Genomic DNA, 22,855 nt, shown 5'->3' with positions numbered 1-22,855 from the left:
ACCATTGGGACGTCCCAAAGCAGTGTTAAACATGAGGGTGGGAAAAACATCAGGAAAAAAAATTGCCCAGGCTAACCATAGCCAATCAGGTAACATAGAGCTCTACCATAAACAACTGGAGCTCACCAGAAAAACAATACACCCTCAAAGAGGACCAGGTCCTTTAAATAGCAGCCTGCAAAACCTTGTGGCCAAAAGAAGCATCCGCAGATGCCAACACATCCACTTTGTAAAAGTGTGCACCGACGACCAGGTGGCCACCTTGCAAACCTGTGTCACTGACGCATGATGACGGAAGGCCCAGGAGGCACTAGGCGCCCTAATAGAGTGCACATTGAGAGGTAAAGGAGGAACCTGACCCTTGATGGAATAGGCCTGAACCACCATCTGTCTAATCCATCTGGAAATGGTCGCAGAGGAAGTGGACAACCCTTTTTGAGGTCCATCCGTGAGCACAATAGAGAGTCTGACTTCCTGAAAGACTCCGTAGCTGCCAGGTACACCCTAATTGCCCGGATCAAGGCAATTTCCTTCGGATGTTTAGGCCTGGGACACAGGGAAGGCAATACAATGTCATCAGTCAAATGAAAGTGAGAGACAACCTTAGGAAAGAATGACGCACAGGGGCGAAGCACCACCTTATCTTTGTGAATCACCATAAAGGTGAACGACAGGATAATGCCGACAATTCCGACAAAGAAGGATATTCCCAGAGAACGAAACCACCTCTAGAGACCATGGATCCTTGTCCCATTTCACCAGAATTTCTTTTGCAGAGATCTTGTATGGAACTGTGCAAACAGACTGCCTCGAAGGTGGACACCATTAGGCTTAGCACCCGCATGCAAGCCTGGAGGGATGACCGTCTGCTGAACAACAGAAGCTGAATTGTCTCCTGCAATGTCTGGAGTTCTTCCAGAGCAAGAAACAATCTGGCTGAGTCCAGAGTCAGACCAAGATAGTCCAGATTTTTAGGACAAGAACCAAAGCAGACTTCTGACGGTTCAGAATCCAACCGAACAGAGTTCGCAGAGTAATCTCTATATGTCCATCAGAGCAGTTGGAGACTCTGCTCGCAGAAGTTCGCCCAGGTACCCCAGTACCGCAATCCCCAGCTGACTCAAACAATGCCAGCACCGGGGCCAACACTTTTGTGAAGACCCGAGGAGCAGAGGAGAGACCAAAGGTCAACGCCACAAACTGATACTGCTCCTCCCCCATGGCAAAATGAAGGAAGTGCTGGTTAATGGCACATACTAGAATGTGTGGGTAGGTGTCCTTGATGTCAATAGAAGCGAGAAGAAAACCCCCTGATGCAGGGACGCCACTACCGTGCAAATGGACTTAATGCGGATATTCAGATCCAGAATTGGACGTACCTTGTCTTCCTTCCTGAGAACTGAAAAGAGGTTTGAATAAAAACCCCTGAAAAGTTCTGAAGTCGGGATCAGAACAATCACCCCTTAAAGTAGCAAGTCTTGCACTGCCCCAAAGAGACCCTGTAAGCGATCTGGGGACAAGTGCAGGGAAGAACCTTTCCGGACGATAAGACCGAACTCGATCTGGTAGCCTCACCGAATAACTTAGTGGGCCCACTCATCCTGTACCAGGGAGGTCCAAGGATCCGGAAACCAGCGAAGACGTCCCACCACCCCAGATACGAGTGAGGGCGCCCCTTCATGCAGAGGCAGCGTTGTCCACAGGTCTGGAAGAGCCCGCTCGTGGCTTGCCAGACCAGGTTCTCTTGGAACCTCCAGTGGAGGCCCTGAATTTTGACCCCTTGTCTTGAGACCTTGAGGGACAAAAAAAACAATCATGAGCCGGAGAGAATGGCGCATGTCTAAAACGGGGCTCCTTGCCCTTGCTAGCCGGCAGAAGAAGGGTACTCTCCCCCCCTGTGAGACCCTTAACAATGTCATCCAAAGAAGCTCCAACAGGCGATCCCCTAAAAGGGGAAGATCAGATAAGGCCTTCTTAGAAGTCTGATCTGCAGACCAGAATTTCAGCCAGATAATACGCCGAAGGACCATTGCTGAAACAAACAGCCTAGAAGTCAAAAGGAGCCACATCTAAAGAAGCATCACAGATAAACTGTAGCCCCTGGATAAACTGCTCTGCCAGCTCCAAAAGACAAGGGGAAGCTGTTTCCCCTCCAGGTCCAGGCATAAAAGTTTAGCCCACTCGGTCACAGTTTGCGACACCAGGGCAACAGTAAATACTGGTCTAAATGCGGAACCAGCCACAGCGAACATAAGGTGAGCCAGAGCCTCCACCCTCCTATCAGGTGGATCTGTAAAGGCCGGGGACTCTTCAACCTGGATGAAGGTAGCTTTACTCAACCTGCAAACCGACGAGTCTGCTACAGGTGGGACCGTCCACCTTTTAAGCAGATTAACCTCATAAGGATACAGCAAGGCAAAAACGCTTAGGAACTACTGCGTTTTGGACAACCCCACTGTTTTGTGACAATGTTGTCAAAGTAAACGGAAAAAACGGAACACCCTAGCCGCCTTGGAGGGCCTGTGGGTGCCAAGAGGGACCAGCGCCTCGTACGCAGCATCAGCTGCAACCTCCTTTTTTAAAAATTTTCCATCCACCAGCGCTTTTTAATGCGCAGCTAGAGGAGCAGAAGAACCATCCTTGCTATCTGAGCACTCAGGGTGAGTGGATGCAGACTCAGCAGGGTAACTTGCAGCAGCAAAAACAATTTCAGGATCAGATGTAACAACCAAGGGAGGGCCGCCGACTGTGATCCTGCAAAGAGGACGCCGACCGAGGGGCCACCAATGGACCATCTACTGGACCCCGCAAAAAGGGGACAAGGGGGTCACCCTCCGAGCCCCTCCATAGAAGCCCACATAAAAGGAAATAGCCCCCTTAAAAGGAGGCCACCTGTTGTGAAGCGGACGCGCAGGCAAGGTGCCCTGATGGTCCCGCAGCGTTAGAAAGGGGCAGGTTCCCCACACAATAGCAGCAGGAAGGCTATCAAAATATTAAATGCCCCCACAGCGCCACCCCTTCCAAGGGACGCGCCAAGCTGACCACATGGTCTGGCAGGCAAACCACGGCCTAAACTTTTGTGGAGGCCCAGCCCCAAGTGCATGGATCCCAGTCCAGCAGATGCTCAAAGGAAGAGTGGGGCTTCAGCCGACCTCACTGGGGCCGCCCCCCAATGGAGGCGCCCGACTCAACCGCATGGCCTAGCAAGCTGCAACCTAAATTTTTGTGGGCGCCCAGCCGCCTGGACGTGAGCCCTAGCGAAGCTAACTACCCAGGGGCAGCAGAGGGAAGGGCAGATGCCCAAATGGGAGGCAGTGGTTTCAGCTACCCTCACAGGGGGCCATCCCACATAGTTTCTGACCAGTAGGCCACAAAGCCATGGCTTGAATTTATGGCCGGATCAGGCTGCATGAAGGCATGAAGACCCGCGGATGCTAAACATCTGTTTCCCCAGCAGGCACCGCAGGGAGCCCAGAGGACATCCCTGTCTTAGTCACCAACCCCCAGGGTGGCAGGGAACCCTGCTCAACCACCCCGTTGCGTACCAGGAAAAACCCAGTCAGCAGGTTAAAGGAAACAAGCAAACAAAAAAAAAAAGAACAATAGAGTCACCACATCTAAGGACAGGTAATCTGCAATATATTACATTTTTCTTACAGGGTTTAGATAACATTTAAAGAGTAACTCCACTTTTGTTTAGATTAGGACATTTCCTTGTGGGCGATCTCTGTACATTGCAGGGATTTTAACAAACTTTTTTTGCAGATTTCTACCTTTTGTTATTCTGAAGAAATAGCGGTTTGTTTCTCTGTGTTTATGTCCAGAGTGAATATGAATGGGAGTGACTTAATAATTATCAATTATCCGCTTCACCTGCAGGGTTCTAATTAGGAAAGTGGCAGGGTCTGCATTCCTGTAGACGTGATTTCCCTTTGGGAGTATCTCACCAAAAATGACAAAATGCCCAAAATCTGACTTGTATCTTAGTGCAGATTTCTGGGAAAATAGGTGAGCCAATCACACAAGCAGGAAATTACATATCTAGGGAGGGAGGGAAGGGAAGGGGTGTTCCCTATACTAGTGGTTCCCTATACTAGTGGTCCTCAACCCTGGTCCTCGGGGCCCACTAACAGGCCAGGTTTGCAAGTGGAATACGGCGTCCTTGTAGCCATGACGATCGCGATCAGCCAATGAGAAGATACGGACTGCCCGGGCAATCAGCGGGCAGTTCGGTTGTTATAAGGGGTGACGTCCCGCACATCCTTCAATACCGCTGAAGAAGTCTCCGCCCATTGGGGGACGACACGCGTACGGGGGGGAAGGTGGAGCCGCTGACGTCACCCGCTGCCATCTGGAGTCTGGCGAGGTCCGTGCAGGACTCTCCGGTACAAGATCGCTGTTATCATACCCGCCTGTTTTTACCAGCTGAAAAGTAAGAGGCTGTCTTTTATATGCATGTTCTGAATAAAGCTATCAGTATTACACTATGGGCTTGCCCGGTTTATGTTTCCCATAACATGTGAATGAGCGGAGCTGCCAAGTGTTAGCTGATCCAGGAAGTGCTTATTGCTTTGGAGCGTTTTGATTGGGGCTGATTCGTTGTGTCCTTTTGAGTGGAGGTTCGATCCAGGATTGCCTATTGTGAGAGGAGATTTATGCTTGATTCAAGTAGCTTGAAGGTGAGAGGCCAATCTAGAAGGTGGTGGTTGCCAGTGCACTAAGAGCACCAACATTCTCATTCAGGACCCCTTTCTCACCTTTACCTCACGGGCATTGCATGGACTTACCTTTTTAAATTTCATCATGTTTCTGCAAATAGTTTTATGTGAATTTGATCATTAGCGCTGCACTATTATTTCTGCAGGTTTGCAAGATAACTAAATTACATCACAGGTGATTTAAGTTGCTGCTCAGTGATTGCAGTATTCAAGTCCGCATCTCCCCAAGGTAATACTTAAAATCTGACCTGTTAGTGGGCCCTGAGGACCAGAGTTGAGGACCACTGCCCTATACCATCTGTGTACAGAACACCACCAGACGGCCATATTGCATTTTACAGAAAATTACAGCGGCTGCAGATTGAAAAGGAAAGGTAATTTTTTAATACAATTCAATTACAATATGACTTGTGTAACAATTGTTTACATTATTTTTTGTTGGGTTTTTTTTTCCCACGAAAGTGGAGTTACCCTTTAAGAGTAGAATTCTTACACAGAATACATTCAGGTAGGTAAAACAAGAAAACATCTACAGAACTCACCGGTCCGGACTACAGACAGTCCCACAAGGAACTGACAGAGGAGAAGCTGCTTGCTGAGAATTTCCTGAATGTTTTCCTGACCCTCCACCGAGAACCCCTATAAGCAGAAAATATGTGAGTGCATCCGTACACAACACACACAGCAACCTCTTAACCACTTAAGCCCCGGAAGATTTTACCCCCTTCCTGACCAGGGCCTATTTTGCGATTCGGCACTGCGTGACTTTAACAGACAATTGCACGGTCGTGCGACGCTGTACCTAAACAAATTTGACGTCCTTTTTTTCCCCACAAACAGAGCTTTCTTTTGGTGATATTTGATCACCTGTGCGATTTTTTGATCATGCGCTCTAAACAAAAAAAGAGCGTCAATTTTTCAAAAATAACAATATTTTTCACAATTTTTTATATGAAATTACCCCAAAAAAAATGTAAAAATCAAAATTTTTTAACATTTTCGGCCAATTTGTTTTCTGCTACATATGTTTGGTAAAAAAAAATCGCAAAAAGCGTATTTTGATTGGTTTGCGCAAAAGTTATTGCGTTTACTAACAAAGGGAAAGATTTCTGTCATTTTTGGTTATTTTTTTTTAACGCGTAATGGCGGCGATCTGCAATTTTTTTTGCGGTACTGCGACATTGCGGCGGACAGATCGGACCCTTGACTGACATTTTTGACACTTTTGGGGTTACCAGTGACATTACTGCAGTAATCAGTGCTATACATATGCACTGTTACTGTAAAATTACACTGGCAGTGAAGGGGTTAACTTTATTTAAGAGGGAGGGGCTGTGTGTGTCCCTAGGGGCGTGATTCTAACTGTGATTGGCTGTGGCTTGAGCTGTAGGAACAATGATCAACGGTCCTACATAGTAGAACCGTATGATCACTGTTTCTACACAGGGGAGAATGACAGGCGGCTTGTTTACATCAGCCGCCTGCCTTTCTCCCTCTCCCCCGACGATCGCCGAGTGACCGGCGGACATCGGGTCCGTCGGTCACACGCGCGGGGGGGTGTCCGTGACCGCGCGGGAGCGCGCCGCCGCCGGCGCGCGCTTGCTCCCCAGAGCCTCACAGGCTAGTGACGTATATAAACTTCACTTTGCCTGTGAGGGGCTGACCGCCGCAGTATATGTACTTGTGGCGGTCGGCAAGTGGTTAAAATGCAATCTACATCGATCTGATTTTCTATTATTTTTTGGATGTGATCATATTCATGTTAGTCACTGAGGGCCACACACCTCATATAAAGTCCCAAACTTTTTGCTATTTTATGTTACACATATAGGGATGGAGGCTCATGTCTTTGTGAGCCTCATATAAAGTCCCAAAATCTCTCCTCTACGCACACAGTTTTAGGCATTTTTATTCATCCACATTGTAAGTGCAATTTATTTTTTATCTGAACAATAAAATTTTACACTATGTGGAGCTTTCTGTATTTTGGGTAACATCCATGACACTGTCCTGAGGAGTGTGGTGAGTGGAGTTGGACTCTTCAACTGTTTTGCCTTTTTCTATCATCACTTTTTATAGGTTTCATTGCACACACATAGATGCAGTCATTGCCTGAGAGCGGATAAAGGGCGACCCTGGTGAAGACTTACCCCATCCGCCATCATGAAGTGAACACCCTTGTGGTCTGTATTATCCAAGACAAAGTTACGAAAAGCGGTGATGTTCTCTGGGCGGGTGATATCTCCGTCACCGTCCACTCCTTCTTCACCTGCAGGGAGCAAAGAGAATGAAAATGGAGACAGGAAAAAAAAAAGTATTCTGAACAACATTCCAAGAGGAAGAGGGAGATGTGGACTGTCCTGCAAAGTTAAATTATCAATTAACCACTTGCCGACCAGTCACTGGGACTGTACTGCGGCAAAGTGGCTCGATTCGGTCCAGCGACGTAGACCTACGTCACTGGACTCCTCCCCTTGTGGGCGGCGCTCGCGTGCCGCCGGAGGCTTGCTCCCGCTGTTTTCAGTCACAGCGGGAGTCGGGCCAGGGGAGGAGCAGCGGCAATCGCCACCGCTCTTCCCCGATCGTCGGGGGAATCGAGTCTGGAGATCCGCCCGCCTGTGTAAACAGAGCAGGCGGATCTCCTAAGTGACAAACAGAGTCAGATTGCAGGGTTCAGCATAGCTGAACATGCGATCTGTCCCTGTGTCACTCAGTCCCCTCCCCCCACACACGTCAGTAAGCACCAGGCATACATTAACCCCTCCCTCTCCAATAAAATTAACCCCTTCCCTGCCAGTGTCATTTTTTACAGTAACAGTGCATATTTATAGCACTGATTACTGTAGTAATGTCACTGGTACCCCCAAAAGTGTCAAAAATGTCAGTCAAGGGTCCGATCTGTCCGCCGCAATGTCGCAGTCCCGCAAAAAAAAAAAAAAATCACAGATCGCCGCCATTACTCGTTAAAAAAAAAAAAAACACCAAAAATGACAGAAATCTTTCCCTTAGTTAGTAAACGCAATAACTTTTGCGCAAACCAATCAAAATACGCTTATTGTGATTTTTTTTACCAAACATAGGTAGCAGAAAACAAATTGGCAAAAAAAATTTAAAAAAATTACATTTTTAAAATTTTTTTTGGGGGGGGGGGGGGGGATTTCATATAAAAAAAATGTGAAAAATATTGTTATTTTTTCAAATTTACGATTTTTTGTTTATAGCGCAAAAAGTAAAGATCGCACAGGTGATCAAATACCACCAAAAGAAAGCTCTGTTTGTGGGAAAAAAAGGACGTAAATTTTGTTTGGGTACGGCGTCGCACGACCGCGCAATTATCAGTTAAAGTCGCACAGTGCCGAATCGCAAAAAGTGGCCTGGACGTAAGACAGCAAAATCCTCCGGTGGTAAAGTGGTTAATCTCGAGTTTCTATTGAGCGTCATTTCTTTTATATGTATTGTTCTACAATAAAAGTCTCTGAAAAAAGCTGCCACATCCCCACCCCTTCATGGTATATAACCAGGGATGTGCAAACTGTGGCCTTCCAGCTGTTGCAAAACTACAAGTCCCATCATGCCTTTGCCTCTGAGTGTCATGCTTGTGGCTGTCAGAATCTTGCTATGCATCATGGGTCTTGTAGTTCTGCAACATCTGGAGGGCCAGGGTTTGCATATCCCTGGTATATACTATAACCCGGAAGCATAGTAATGGCCGGCAATCGCAGAACGATGTGAACTACTTTACAAATCTTTTGCTGAATATAAAATATAGCAAAACTTTGTGTTCGGCAGGTTCGCCTTTACTCACTTGCCGACCTCCTGCCGTAGTTTTACTGCGGCAGGCTGGCTCGGCCGCGTGAATCGAAGTAGTACTACGTCAGTCACGCGCGTGGGGGGGGGGGGGGTGAGCGCACGCCCCACTAGGCAGCGACAATGCCGATGAACAGGGCCGCGATCGCTCCCTGCTGAGAGAGAAGAACGGTCAGCTGTTGTAAACACAGTCAACCGTTCTTCTCTCTGAAATGATCACAGAGCTCCTGTGATCCTTCTATATAGGATCACAGGTCTCTATGGTCATTTCACAAGCCCCTCCCCCATACAGTTAGTAAACACTCCCCTAGGCTCACATTTAACCCTCTGATCACCCACTAGGTTAACTCCTTCCCTGCCAGTGTAATACTTATACTGCGACAGACAGTCCCTCCTGCGCGAACCGATGTTGGTCACGCGCCTGCAGCTAGGGGGGCAAGCACGCGCCATCGGCGGCCCACTCCCACCCCCAATCGGCATCGTGGACTCGCCGCGAATGCTCCCCGCTGAGAGAAAAGGACGGTCGGCTGTTGTAAACACAGCTGACCGTTCTTCTCCCTGGAATGATTACAGAGCAAAAAAATGATTATGTATGTATGTATAATGATTACAGAGCGCCTGTGATCCTTCTATATAGGATCACAGGTCTCTGTGATCATTTCACAAGCCCATCCCCCCACAGTTAGTAAACACTCCCCTAGGCTCACATTTAACCCTCTGATCACCCACTGGGTTAACCCCTTCCCTGCCAGTGTCATTATTACAGTAACAGTGCATATTTTTAGCACTGATTACTGTAGTAATGTCACTGGTCCCCCCCCCCCCCCCAAAAGTGTCAAAAAGGTCAGTTAGGGGTCCGATCTGTCCGCCGCAATGTCGCAGTCCCACTACAAATCGCAGATCGCCGCCATTACTAGTAAGAAAGATAAAATAAATAAAAATTACATAAAATCTTTCCCCTAGTTTGTAGACGCGATAACTTTTGCGCAAACCAATCAAAATACGCTTATTGCGATTTTTTTTGCCAAAAATATGTAGCAGAATACAAATTGCCCTAAAATGATTAAAAATTTTAATTTTTTTTGGGAATGTTTTATAGCAGAATGTAAAAAATATTGTTTTTTTGTTCAGAATTGTCTATTTTTTTGTTTATAGCACAAAAAATAAAAATCGCACAGGTGATCAAATACCACCAAAAGAAAGCTCTGATTGTGGGGAAAAAAAGACATCAATTTTATTTTGGTAAAGAGTCGCACGACCGCGCAATTATCTGTTAAAGTAACGCAGTGCCGAATCGCAAAAACAAATGGCCTGGTCATTAAGGGGGAAAATCCTTCCGATTCAGAACTGGTTAAAGGCTGCCATCCTGGATCATGCCCCACTTTGGATCCCAAGATCCCATTCCCTACGCTTAATAAAATTGCTGCACAGTTTTTAAAATGAATGCCCTAATTATTGCCTTATGCAGCCCCCCCCCCCCCCCCCCTGTCATATCTCATGAAAATAGGAACTACCATTCAATGGCAATGCACAACATGGTAAGTGAGTACTTAGACCGAACTTAGGGCTAACGTAAAGCATGGCTGTAGATTAACCACTTGCCCTCCGGGAGATTTACCCCCTTTATGACCAGGCCATTTTTTGCAATATGGCAATGCGTTACTTTAACTAACATATGCGCTGTCATGCAACGCTGTACCCAAATAAAATGTACGTCTTTTTTTTCCCACGAATAGAGCTTTCTTCTTGCGGTATTCAATCACCACTGCGTTTTTATTTTTTGGGCTATAAACAAAAAAAAATTGAACGACGGTTTTGAAAAAAAAATATATATTTTTTTTTACTTTCTGCTAATAAACATATCCAATAAAAAAACTGAAAAAAAAATTTAATTTCTTCATAAATTTAGGCCAATATGTATTCTGCTACACGTCTTTGGTAAAATGAATCCCAATAAGCGTCTATTGATTGGTTTAGGCAAATGTTACTCGTCTACAAACTATGGGATGTATTTATTAACCACTTTAGGACCGGAGGATTTTCCTGCTTTACATCCAGGCCACTTTTTGCGATTCGGCACTGTGCGACTTTAACTGACAATTGCGCGGTCATGCAATGCCGTACCCAAACTAAATTTACGTCCTTTTTTCCCCACAAACAGAGCTTTCTTTTGGTGGTATTTGATCACCTGTGCGCTTTTCATTTTTTGCGATATTAATAAAAAAAAAACGACAATTTAGAAAAAATAACAATATTTTTCTACTTTGACAGTTAAAAAATATCCAATATATTCAATTTTTGTCATATATTTGGGCCAAAATGTATTTAGCTACATGTCTTTGACAAAAAAATTCTCAATGAGCGTATTTTTAACCGCTTTAAGACCGGAAGATTTTACCCCATTCCTGACCAGGCCATATTTTGCGATTCAGCACTGCATTACTTTAACGGACAATTGTGCGGGCGTGCGACGCTGTACCCAAATAAAATTGATGTCCTTGTTTTCCCCACAAACAGAGCTTTCTTTTGGTGGTATTTGATCACCTGTGCGATTTTTACTTTTTGCGCTATAAACAAAAAAAGAGCGACTATAACAATATTTTTCACATTTTTTTATATGAAATTCCCCCCCAAAAAAATGTAAAAATCAAAATGTTTTAACATTTTAGGCCAATTTGTTTTCTGCTACATATTTTTGGTAAAAAAATCGCAATAAGCGTATTTTGATTGGTTTGCGCAAAAGTTATTGTGTTTACTAACTACGGGAAAGATTTGTCATTTTTATTGTTTTTTTTTCTTTTTTTACTAGTAATGGCGGCGATCTGCGATTTTTTTTGCAGGACTGCGACATTGCGGCGGACAGATCTGACCCCTACCTGACATTTTTGACACTTTTGGGGGGACCAGTGACATTACTACAGTAATCAGTGCTATAAATATGCACTGTTACTGTAAAAATGACACTGACAGGGAAGGGGTTAATTTTATTGGTGATCAAGGGGTTAATGTATGCTTGGTGCTTACTGACGTGTGTGGGGGGAGGGGATTGTGTGACAGAGACACAGATCGCAGGTTCAGCTATGCTGGATCCTGTAATCTGCGACTGCCTGTCACTTAGGAGATCCGCCCACTTTGTTTACACATACATTACACACATATATATATATATATATATATATATATACATACACACATACTGTATACACATATATATATACACACACACATACTGTATACACACGCACATGGGTTTGAGCTTTGGTTTGAGGTGCACACCGTAACGCCATAGGCTGCGCACGCCTATGTTGCTGTAGGAGAAGAGTGACTTGCTTATGTCTCGCTTCCTTCTGTGGGCAGATACGATTTCCGTAGCACTCGGTCACAACCCGCCTACAGCCATTAACCACTTATCGTTGTGCTCATAAGTTTACACACCCTGGCAGAATTTATGATTTCCACTTCTTGATTAGAGTTTGAACACTGCTGATTGGCATTCTCAGCTCCTTGGATATCTTCTTATATCCCTTTCCTGTTTTATACAGTTCAACTACCTTTTCCCGCAGATCCTTTGACAATTCTTTATTGCTTTCCCCATGACTCAGAATCCAGAAACGTCAGTGCAGCACTGGATGAAAGATGCAAGGGTCTGTCAGGAGTCCAGAAACTCAGTGACCTTTTATACACACACACTAATTATACGCAAACAGATCACAGGTGAGGATGGTTGCCTTTAAGAGCCATTCAAACCCCTTTGTGTCAACTTGTGTGCATGTTATCAGGCCAAAATCACCAGGGTATGCAAACTTTTGATCAGGGTCATTTGGGTAGTTTCTGTTGTCATTATGATATAAAAAGAGTAAACACAGTTGATTGATAATAAATGGCTTCAGCCAAACACTAACCATGAGTGACAGAAAAGTTTTTGTGTTATCATTCGTATTCTTGGAAAAATGGCCAAGAAAACATAAATTCTGCCAGGGTGTGTAAACTTATGAGCACAACGATAAGTGGTTAATGGCTGTAGGCGGGTTGTGACCGAGTGCTACGGAAATCGTATCTGCCCACAGAAGGAAGCGAGACATAAGCAAGTCACTCTTCTCCTACAGCAACATAGGCGTGCGCAGCCTATGGCGTTACGGTGTGCACCTCAAACCAAAGCTCAAACCCATGTGCGTGTGTATACAGTATGTGTATATATGTGTAATGTATGTGTATATATATGTGTGTATACAGTATGTGTGTATATATATATATATATATATGTGTAATGTATGTGTATATATGTGTGTATACAGTATGTGTGTGTGTATATATATATATATATATATATATATATATATATATATATATATATATGTGTGTGTAATGTATGTGTATATATATGTGTGTATACAGTATGTGTGTGTATATATATATATATATGTGTAATGTATGTGTATATATATGTGTGTATACAGTATATATATATATATATATATATATATATATATACACATACACACACACACTTTTATAAATAAATTTAAACTGACATTTTAAGCGGTATTAAAGCATTTTTAATTAAATAAACAATTATCAATGTATACCATAGATCCCCTTTAGAGCAGGGTCCTTATATATCCCCCTTTACAGTAGGGTCCCCAAAGATCCCCCTTTAGAGCAGGGTCCCCCATAGAACCTCCTTTAGAGAAGGGTCCCCATAGATCACCTTTTAGAGCAGGGTCCCCATAGATTCCCCTTTAGAGAATGGTTCCCCATATAATCTATGGGGACACTTCTCTAAAATGGGGAATCTATGGGGACCCTGCTCTAAAGGGGGATCTATGGGGACGCTGGTCTGCTCTAAAGGGGATCTATGGGGACCCTGGCCTGCTGTAAAGGGGATCTATGGGGATCCTGCTCTAAAGGGGGTATATATGGCATAGATCCCCTTTAGAACAGTGTCCCCCATAGATCCCCCTTTAGAGCAGGCCAGGGCAAGTCCCCCATAGATCCTCCTTTACAGCAGGCCAGGGTGAGGTCCCCCATATAGATCCCCCCTTACATCAGGCCAGGGTGAGGTCCCCCATATAGATCCCCCCTTACATCAGGCCAGGGTGAGGTCCCCCATATAGATCCCCCCTTACAGCAGGCCAGGGTGAGATGAGGTTCAGTCCCCCATATAGATCTCCCCCCTTACAGTAGGCCAGGGTGAGGGGGATCTATATGGGGGACCCCGGACTTCACTTCACCCTGGCCTGCTGTAAGGGGGAAGATCTCAATGGGGGACAGGACCTCACCTCACCCTGGCCTGCTGTAAGGGGGGATCAATATGGGGGACCTGGTCCCCCATATTGATCCCCCCTTACAGCAGGCCAGGGTGAGGTGAGGTCCCCAAAAAAGATGCCAGGTCCCCCATATTGATCCCCCCTTACAGCAGGCCAGGGTGAGGTGAGGTCCCGTCCCCCATATAGATCTCCCCCCTTACAGCAGGACAGGGTGAGGTCAGGTCCGGACCCTGGCCTGCTGTAAGGGGGGGATCTATATGGGGGACCCCGGACCTAACCTCACCCTGGCCTGCTGTAAGGGGGGGATCTATATGGGGGACCCCGGACCTAACCTCACCCTGGCCTGCTGTAAGGGGGCGGAGGGAGATCTATATGGGGAAAGGGGACCTCACCTCACCCTGGCCTGCTGTAAGGGGGATCTATATGGGGGACCTGATCCCCCATATAGATCCCACAGGGGTGAGGTGAGGTCCCCCATATAGATCCCCCCTTACAGCAGGCCAGGGTGAGGTGAGATCCCCCATATAGATCCCCCCTTACAGCAGGCCAGGGTGAGGTGAGGTCCCGTCCCCCAGTTAGATCTCCCCCCTTACAGCAGGCCAGGCAAGGGCAGGTTCCCCATAAAATAGATCCCCTTTACATAGTCTTCTCACTCAGTCAGACAGTCACTAGTACAGTCAGTACTGCATTACTACTCTTACCTACCTTTTTTTCACCTGTCCCGACTCCCCAGGCTAGGTTTTCCTCCTGCAGCACCAGCACCACAGACCATCACCAGGCTCTCTGGCCTCTCGCCTGCCTTCTTTGCTGAAATTGCTGTCTGACTGTTCTGACTCCTGTGACTCCTGTCGTCGTCCTCCTCGCCGCGCCGGCTTCTTCTGCTGCTGGCCTGGTGGTTCTCTCCCGCGCTGCGCAGCCGCTGCACAGGCTAGTCCCTCCCCCAGACAGTCCCTCTCAGCACCGCACGCCTGTCTCCCCCACCACTCCACAGTGGGCAGGGCCGGCTGGATCGGATTTGGGAGCCGAGTGGCCGAGCTGCCAAGCCGAAGCCAGCCAGCAGTGAGAGTGAGAGAGAGCAGACTCAGCGGGCGGCGGCGGCCATGGTGGAAGCACAAGGGTGATTAGGGTGTGCCTCGGCACACCCGGCACACCCCGTGCGCACGCCTATGTACAGCAAGCTATAAAAAAGGTGGAAAACGTGACCAGGAAAACAGAGGCAGCCAGTCGAACAATCAGGAAGATTTATACAGGAGGGAAAAGGCACTCATTTGGAATGGGGGAGGGGGGAATATTGGATATCAGGACTATTAAAAAAAAATGGAGTGTTTTTGCACAACAAAGGGAGTACTTACCGTAATACGGTTCAAAGAGTTCACTGGGTGCAGCATAAAAGTCTTCTAGTTTGAAGTCGTTCGGTCCCTTCAGGGTCATGCCAAACCCTTTGGCGTGCCATTTCTTCCTCCACAACACGTATTCAGAGAAGCCCCCCGGTCCAGCGCAAACGTCTGCAAAGTACAACAACTCCGAATCCTTATCTCTGACCAGCGACTTCTGGAGAACGGAAGAGACATGAAACCGTCACAATGGCTCTGCCTGGGAAAGCTGAAAGCGATATTAAACCCTTGGTTTTGTTTCAGTTTTTTTAAAAATAATAATCATGTTATAGTTCCCTCATCTGTGCAGTTGGTTTTGCAGCCTGGATCCTCCTCTTCTCAGTTCCCACGCCAGCGCTCCTGGCTCCTCCCTCCTGCCGGGTGCCCCCAAAGCAAGTTGCTTGCTCTACAGCACGTGTCAAACACAAGGCCGCAGGCCGAATCTGGCCCTCCTGGTCATTTTATGTGGCCCTCACATCTCTCATGTAGCTGCGGCAACCCCTTGTCTCTACCTCCCCTTGTCTAAGCAGTGGGCAGCAGGGAGGAGGACAGAACTCCTCCTACAGATCCTTTGCCTCTCTGTACAGCTGCAGCACCCCCTTGTCTCTACCTCCCCTTGTCTCAGCAGTGGGCAGCAGAGAGGAGGACAGAACTTTTCCTACAGATCCTTTGCCTTTCTGTACAGCTACAGCACCCCCTTGTCTCTACCTCCCCTTGTCTCAGCAGTGGGCAGCAGGGAGGAGGACAGAACTCTTCCTACAGATTCCTTTGCCTCTCTGTACAGCTGCAGCACCCCCTTGTCTCTACCTCCCCTTGTCTCAGCAGTGGGCAGCAGAGAGGAGGACAGAACTCTTCCTACAGATCCTTTGCCTCTCTGTACAGCTGCAGCACCCCCTTGTCTCTACCTCCCCTTGTCTCAGCAGTGGGCAGCAGAGAGGAGGACAGAACTCCTCCTACAGATCCTTTGCCTCTCTGTACAGCTGCAGCACCCTCTTGAGGACTCCTTACTGGTCTCAGCATTCAGCTGACTCCAGCCCTCCTCTGGTCCTCCTCTAGATCCTGCACTTTCTGCCTTCCAGCTCCACCCCTGCATCTTCCCAGCAGCAGCAGCACATGGTAAGGGGGGTGCACTGTGATGTAAGGAAGGGTGGGGGACTCTTGACTTCTTATGGTGGGGCGGGGGCTCTTGACATCTGATGTAAGGGGACGTGGGGTGCTCTGGACATCTAGTCTTACTGATACAATTGGCCCTTTGAGGAGGACCACAATGTTGATGTGGCCCACAGTGAAATTGAGTTTGACACCTATGCTCTAAAGCAGGTGTCTCTAAACTATGGCCCTCCAGTTGTTCGGAAACTACAATTCCCATCATGCCTAGCCATGTCTGTGAATGGGCGAGTTTTACAATGCCTCATGGGATGTGTAGTTCTGCAACAGCTGGAGGGCCGTAGTCTGAGGATCCCTGCTCTAGAGGCACCAAAGCAGACACGCTCCTGAGCCACGGCTCTTTGTGTCCATTCATACACAGAGCCGCGGCTCAGCCCTACCCCCTTACGTCTCCTGATTGGCTCACTGGCTATGAGTGACAGCAGCAGGGGACAAAAGCCAATCAGGAAATCAGGAGTTAAGTCCCTCGAGAGGCAATCCTCTCTTTGACATCGCTGGATTGAGACGCTAATTCGATTTTTAAATAAAACTTCTTTTTCATTACAAACCTTATGTGAGGTCATGCAGACTGCCTACATGTGATCCATGATCGAAAGAACTAAAATCTGAAGAATAGATAGGGCCGGGCCAAGGACAGTAGGACTAGGGAAGAGAGGGCTAGATAATGCTAGACATCCTCCAGCCTGAAAATGAGGTGGGCCCTGGTTACTTGTATATGGGAGACGATTGTAATGCATTATGTAGCCCCTTGGAGCCGACATCTCCTGACCCTTTAAGGAAGGGATCCTCAAACTACGGCCCTCTGGCTGTTGCAGAACTACACATCCCATGAGGCATTGCAAAACTCCGACATTCACAGACATGACTGGGCAGGATGGGGATTGTAGTTCCTGAACAGCTGGAGGGCCATAGTTTGTAGAACCCTGCTTTAAAGGGTTTAGGATGCTGGGAGGCGGGGTTTATGATCATTTGACTGCCGTGATTGGCTGTCGCAGCGGTCACATGATCAGAAAGCTCCTGATCGTAGCGATCAGGAGCTTTCTGTTAGCCGCCAGCACCTGCACCGGGAGAGCGTGTTCTCTCGGCACAGCTGTAGTCACATCGATTCACGCAAATATGTGGCCGCTCGACGTCAAGGCCCACCCGCCGAGAGGCTGCGTGCGGCCAGGGCCAAGGGGTTAAGCATTTCTCTAGAATTGCCAGACTCATGATACAGTGCCTTGAAAAAGTATTCACACCCCTTGAAATTTTCCACATTTTGTCATTTTACAACCAAAAACGTAAATGTATTGTATTGGGATTTTATGTGATAAACCGACACAAAGTAGCACATAATTGTGAAATGGAAGGAAAATAATCAATGGTTTTTAAAATTCCTTACAAATATGTGAAAAGTTGTGGTGCGTTTATATTAGTGATTGACCGATATCGTTTTTTACCGCCGATATAGATTTTTTTGGTCATCGGATATCGGTATCGGCCGATATTTTCGGTCATTAAAAAAAAAATATATATATATATATATATATTTTTTTTTTAATGTCTACAGGTACTGTGATGGAGGGATCTGGGGGGGTCTAAAAGACCCCAAACCCCTCCTCTGCACTTAAAAGCATGAAAAACGCCAAGTTTGGCTGTTTTGAATGCTCTAGGTTTTTGAATTCGGCGCCGCCAGTACCCGGAAGTGATATCATGTCATGACATCACTTCCAGGTACTCGGAGGCGCCAAATTCAAAGAAATGGAGACCAGGTCAGATGCCAGCGGTGCAGGTAGGATGCCCAGGTCTCCCGGTGGGACAGGAGACGTGGGCGAGCCGCTGAAGGCGGCAGGAGGGGGGGGGGACGTCCCCTCCCGCTCCTTGGAATGACAGCTGAGCGGCTTCTCAGCCGTATCGGTTGTCATTACAAGACAGCCGACCGTCAGCTATGGACACCGGTACCGGGGTGATGCCTCTAGCTGCAGGCCTCACCCCGGTACATTCACTTTCCCTAAATATCGGCAATATCGGTAAATCAAAAGGTCGATTCCGATATATCGGGGAAAGTGCATATCGGCCCTCGATATATCGGTCGATCTCTAGTTTATATTTAGCCCCCTTTACTCTGATACCCCTAACTAAAATCTAGTGGAACCAATTGCCTTCAGAAATCACCTAATTAGTAAATAGAGTCCACCTGTGTGTAATTTAATCTCAGTATAAATACTGCGGTTCTGTGAAGCCCTCAGAGGTTTGTGAGAGAACTTTAGTGAACAAACAGCACCATGAAGGCCAAGGAAATACAAATCTGCCCTTTATGGAAGAGTGGCAAGAAGAAAGCCATTGTTGAAAGGAAGCCATAAGAAGTCCTGTTTGCAGTTTGCGTGAAGTCATGTGGGGGACACAGCAAACATGTGGAAGAAGGTGCTCTGGTCAGATGAGACCAAAATGTAACTTTTTGGCCTAAATACAAAACGCTATGTGTGGCGGAAAACTAACACTGCACATCACCCTGAACACACCATCCCCACCGTGAAACATGGTGGTGGCAGCATCATGTTGATGGGAAGATGGATGGAGCGAAATACAGGACAATCTTAGAAGAAAACCTGTTAAGAGTCTGCAAAAGACTTGAGACTGGGGCGGAGGTTCACCTTCCAGCAGGACAACGACCCAAAACATACAGCCACAGCTACAATGGAATGTAGTAATCGACCGATATTGGTTGGATGGAAGAAACGGGCGACTTGCGGAAGGCAGCGGAGGGGAGGGGGGACGCCCCCTCCCGCTCCTTGTAATGACAGCTGAGTGGCTTATTAGCCGCATCGGTTGTCATTACAAGACAGTCGACCGTTGGCTATGGACGCCGGTACCGGGGTGATGCCTCTAGCTGCAGGCATCACTCCGGTACAGCATTTTCCCTAAATATCGGCAATATCGGTAACCTCCGGGGCTGATTCCGATATATCAGGGAAAGTGCATATCGGCCCCCGATATATCGGCTTTGCCGATAATCGGTCGATCCCTAATGGAATGGTTGACATCAAAACATATTCATGTGTTAGAATGGCCCAGTCACAGTCCAGACCTAAATCCAATTGAGAATCTGTGGCAAAACTTGAAAATTGCTGATCACAGACGCTCTCCATCCAATCTGACAGAGCTTGAGATATTTTGCAAAGAAAAATGGGCAGAAATGTCCCTCTCTAGATGTGCAAAGCTGGTAGAGACATCCCCAAAAAGACTTGCAGCTGTAATTGCAGGGAAAGGCGGTTCTACAAAGTATTGACTCCGGGGGGCTGAATACAAATGCAGCCACACTTTTCACAGATTTATTTGTAAAACATTTTGAAAACCATTTATCATTTTCCTTCCACTTCACAATTATGTGCCACTTTGTCTACGAAAATATTTTAGTCAACGAGATTAAGTGCCGGTTCACACTAGTACGACTTGTCAGGCGACTTGGTCAGCCTGACAAGTCGCGCACCGTCGCGGTCCATTGTGTGGTACATTGTGTGGTTAGAAAAAGGGTCCTGTACTACTTCGGGGCGACCCGGAGCGACTTGCATAGACATTCATTATATGAAGTCCGCGCAAGTCGCGCCGAAGTCGCGGTGCACGCGACTTCACAGGTTGCCCCCTAAGTCGGATCGCCATAGCGTGAACCGACACTTAAGGATAAATTATTTTTTCAAAAAAATAAATAAATAAATTCACATATTTACGCAGGTAAAAATAAATGTGAATTTCTAATTTTTTATACTGCATCCTGTAAAGCATTCTACTCATGATCTGCAGATGGCGGGTGCAATGCCAGTATCCTGCATACTCTCAGTACACTGTCTGCCTGTACCTCTCATATGGGCAGGCAGTTACTGAATGGCAGGAATCACGTGGTCACCAGACGATAACTACAAGCCGTCTGCCGCAGTGGCCAACGGTACTTGTAGTTTATTCACTCATAGGAAACTGTCAATGAATGATGCGGCTGTGTGGGTGGAGTCCGCACAGCCGCACTGTTTTCTAAAAGTGACAACAGGTGTGGAGAGAGGATCCCCTGCCTGCGTTCAAAGAGTGGGGAGTGCTTGCAGCAGGGGTATAAGAGCATGTATAAATATGTGTGTAAAATGTAACATGCTCCTAAAGGTGAACTCATCCTTTAACACTGGTACCAACTAGGGTAACACCGATACCGTTCTTTTAATCAGCGAGTACAGGTACCGATACTTTCGGTCAAGTACTCACCAATACAGAGTACGGATACTTTGCAGTACAATTTGCATCCATGCAAAAAAAATTGGCGCACATCGCACTGTATTTGATCACCTCTGCGATTTTTATTTTTTGCGCTATAAACAAAAAAAAGAGCGACAATTCTGAAAAAAAAAAAAAAAAAAAAACAATATTTTTCACTTTCTGTTATATAACATTCCCCCAAAAAAATAAAAAAATAAAAATTTGTTTTCTGCTATATATTTTTGGTAAAAAAAAATCAAAAACAAAATCGCAATAAGCGTATTTTGATTGGTTTGCGCAAAAGTTATCGCGTCTAAAACTACGGGAAAGATTTCTATCATTTTTATTGTTATTTTTTTTTTTTTTACTAGTAATGGCGGCCATCTGTGGTTTTTAACGGGACTGCGACATTGCAGCGGACAGATCGGACCCCTAACTGACATTTTTGACACTTTTGGGGGGGACCAGTGACATTACTACAGTAATCAGTGCTAAAAATATGCAGTTACTGTAATAATGACACTGGTAGGGAAGGGGTTAATAGTGTGGGTGATCAATGGGTTAAATGTGAGCCTAGGGGAGTGATTTTAACTGTGGGGGGCGTGGCTTGTGAAATGACCATAGAGACCTGTGATCCTATATAGAAGGATCACATGGGCTCTGTGATCATTCCAGAGAGAAGAATGGTCAGCTGTGTTTACAACAGCCGACCGTGCTTCTCTCTCAGCGGGGAGCGATCGTGGGTGTCAGGCGGCAATCGGAGCTGCCTTCCCCGTGCATCCGAGTCCCCGCTGTGGGGATGGGAGCGCCGACGGCGCGTGCTTGCCCCCTAGCTGCAGGCGCACGACCGACGTATACCTACATCGATTCACGCAGGAGGGGCTGCCAGCCGCAGTATAACTGCGGCGGACGGTCCTACGTGGTTAATAAAACTGGAAAGGGCAAAATCTGGTGCAGCTGTGCATGGTAGCCAATCAGCTTCTAACTTCACCTTGTTCAATTAAGTTTTGAAAAAAAAAAAAGGAAGCGGATTGGTTTCTATGGAGAGTTGTACAAGATTTTGCACTCTCCAGTGTTAGTAAATCAACCTCTTTGTGTCTGATGAAGAGTGAAATCCAGGACAGGTTAGCAGCTCAGCCTCAACAGCAAGGCACCTTCAGCAGAGATCACCTGAGACAGGGATCTCCAAACTGCGGCTCTCCAGCTGTTACGGAACTACACGTCCCATGAGGCATTGTAAAACTCTGACATTCACAGACATGACTATGCATGATGGGAATTGTAGTTCCTGAACAACTGGAGGGCCATAGTTTGGAGACCCCTGACCTGAGAGATACAGACAAGAGGCGGCCATGACACTTTAGCTCGTAAATGTCCAAGATACAGACAAAGGTAATATAAAAAAATCTCACCCCCTGGGAATCCTTAGGATTGGTGAACATGTACTCAAACACATGGTCAATGTTTGCCATTTTCATAGCTGCCCTGGAAAGGAGAGACACAGCAAGTTAGTGGTGGATCATTTATAGAAAAAAATAAATAAAATCGGTTGGAATGAGAACTTTTTTTTCTTAAAAGGGAAATCAAAGGGCAATCCCATCAACTACCATGTACAGGTGAACTCCATATAGAAGAACAGTTTAACCACTTCAATACCGGGCACTAGTGTAAACAAAGCCGCATGTCATTCTCCCCTGTGTAGAAACAATGATCATACGGTTCTACTATGTAGGACCGTTGATCATTGTTCCTACAGCTCAAGCCACAGCCAATCACAGTTAGAATCACGCCCCTAGGGACACACACAACCCCTCCCTATCAAATAAAGTTAGCCCCTTCCCTGCCAGTGTAATTTTACAGTAACAGTGCATATGTATAGCACTGATTACTGTAGAAATGTCACTGGTAACCCCAAAAGTGTCAAAAATGTCAGTCAAGGGTCCGATCTGTCCGCCGCAATGTCGCAGACCCGCAAAAAAAAAAATCGCAGATCGCCGCCATTACGCGTTAAAAAAAAAACAACAAAAATGACAAAAATCTTTCACTTAGTAAACGCGATAACTTTTGCGCAAACCAATCAAAATACGCTTTTTGCGATTTTTTTTTTTACCAAACATATGTAGCATAAAACAAATTGGCTAAAAATGTTAAAAAATTTAGATTTTTACATTTTTTGAGGGGAATTTCATATAAAAAAATTTGAAAAATATTGTTATTTTTGCAAAATTGACGCTCTTTTTTTGTATATAGCGCATGATCAAAAAAATCGCACAGGTGATCAAATACCACCAAAAGAAAGCTCTGA

The 22,855-nt window shown here is 46.3% G+C and overlaps 1 protein-coding gene across 1 annotated transcript in view; it reads right to left on the bottom strand.

Moving 5' to 3' along the window:
* The window catches only part of CMTR1 (cap methyltransferase 1), a 137,142-nt gene that overhangs the window by 60,717 nt on the left and 53,570 nt on the right, over window positions 1-22,855 (bottom strand). The window contains exons 9-12 of the mRNA XM_082251648.1: window positions 21,963-22,035; window positions 15,145-15,343; window positions 6,869-6,987; window positions 5,261-5,357 (exon numbers count right to left, since the gene is read on the bottom strand). Of these exons, the coding sequence (XP_082107774.1) occupies window positions 5,261-5,357; window positions 6,869-6,987; window positions 15,145-15,343; window positions 21,963-22,035 (488 nt within the window). The remainder of the gene's footprint in view (window positions 1-5,260; window positions 5,358-6,868; window positions 6,988-15,144; window positions 15,344-21,962; window positions 22,036-22,855) is intronic.

The sequence above is a fragment of the Pelophylax lessonae genome, assembly GCF_965119305.1.
Source record: "Pelophylax lessonae genome assembly, chromosome: 3".
NCBI classification, from domain to species: domain Eukaryota; kingdom Metazoa; phylum Chordata; class Amphibia; order Anura; family Ranidae; genus Pelophylax; species Pelophylax lessonae.
This window is presented reverse-complemented; position numbering and strand designations above follow the sequence as displayed.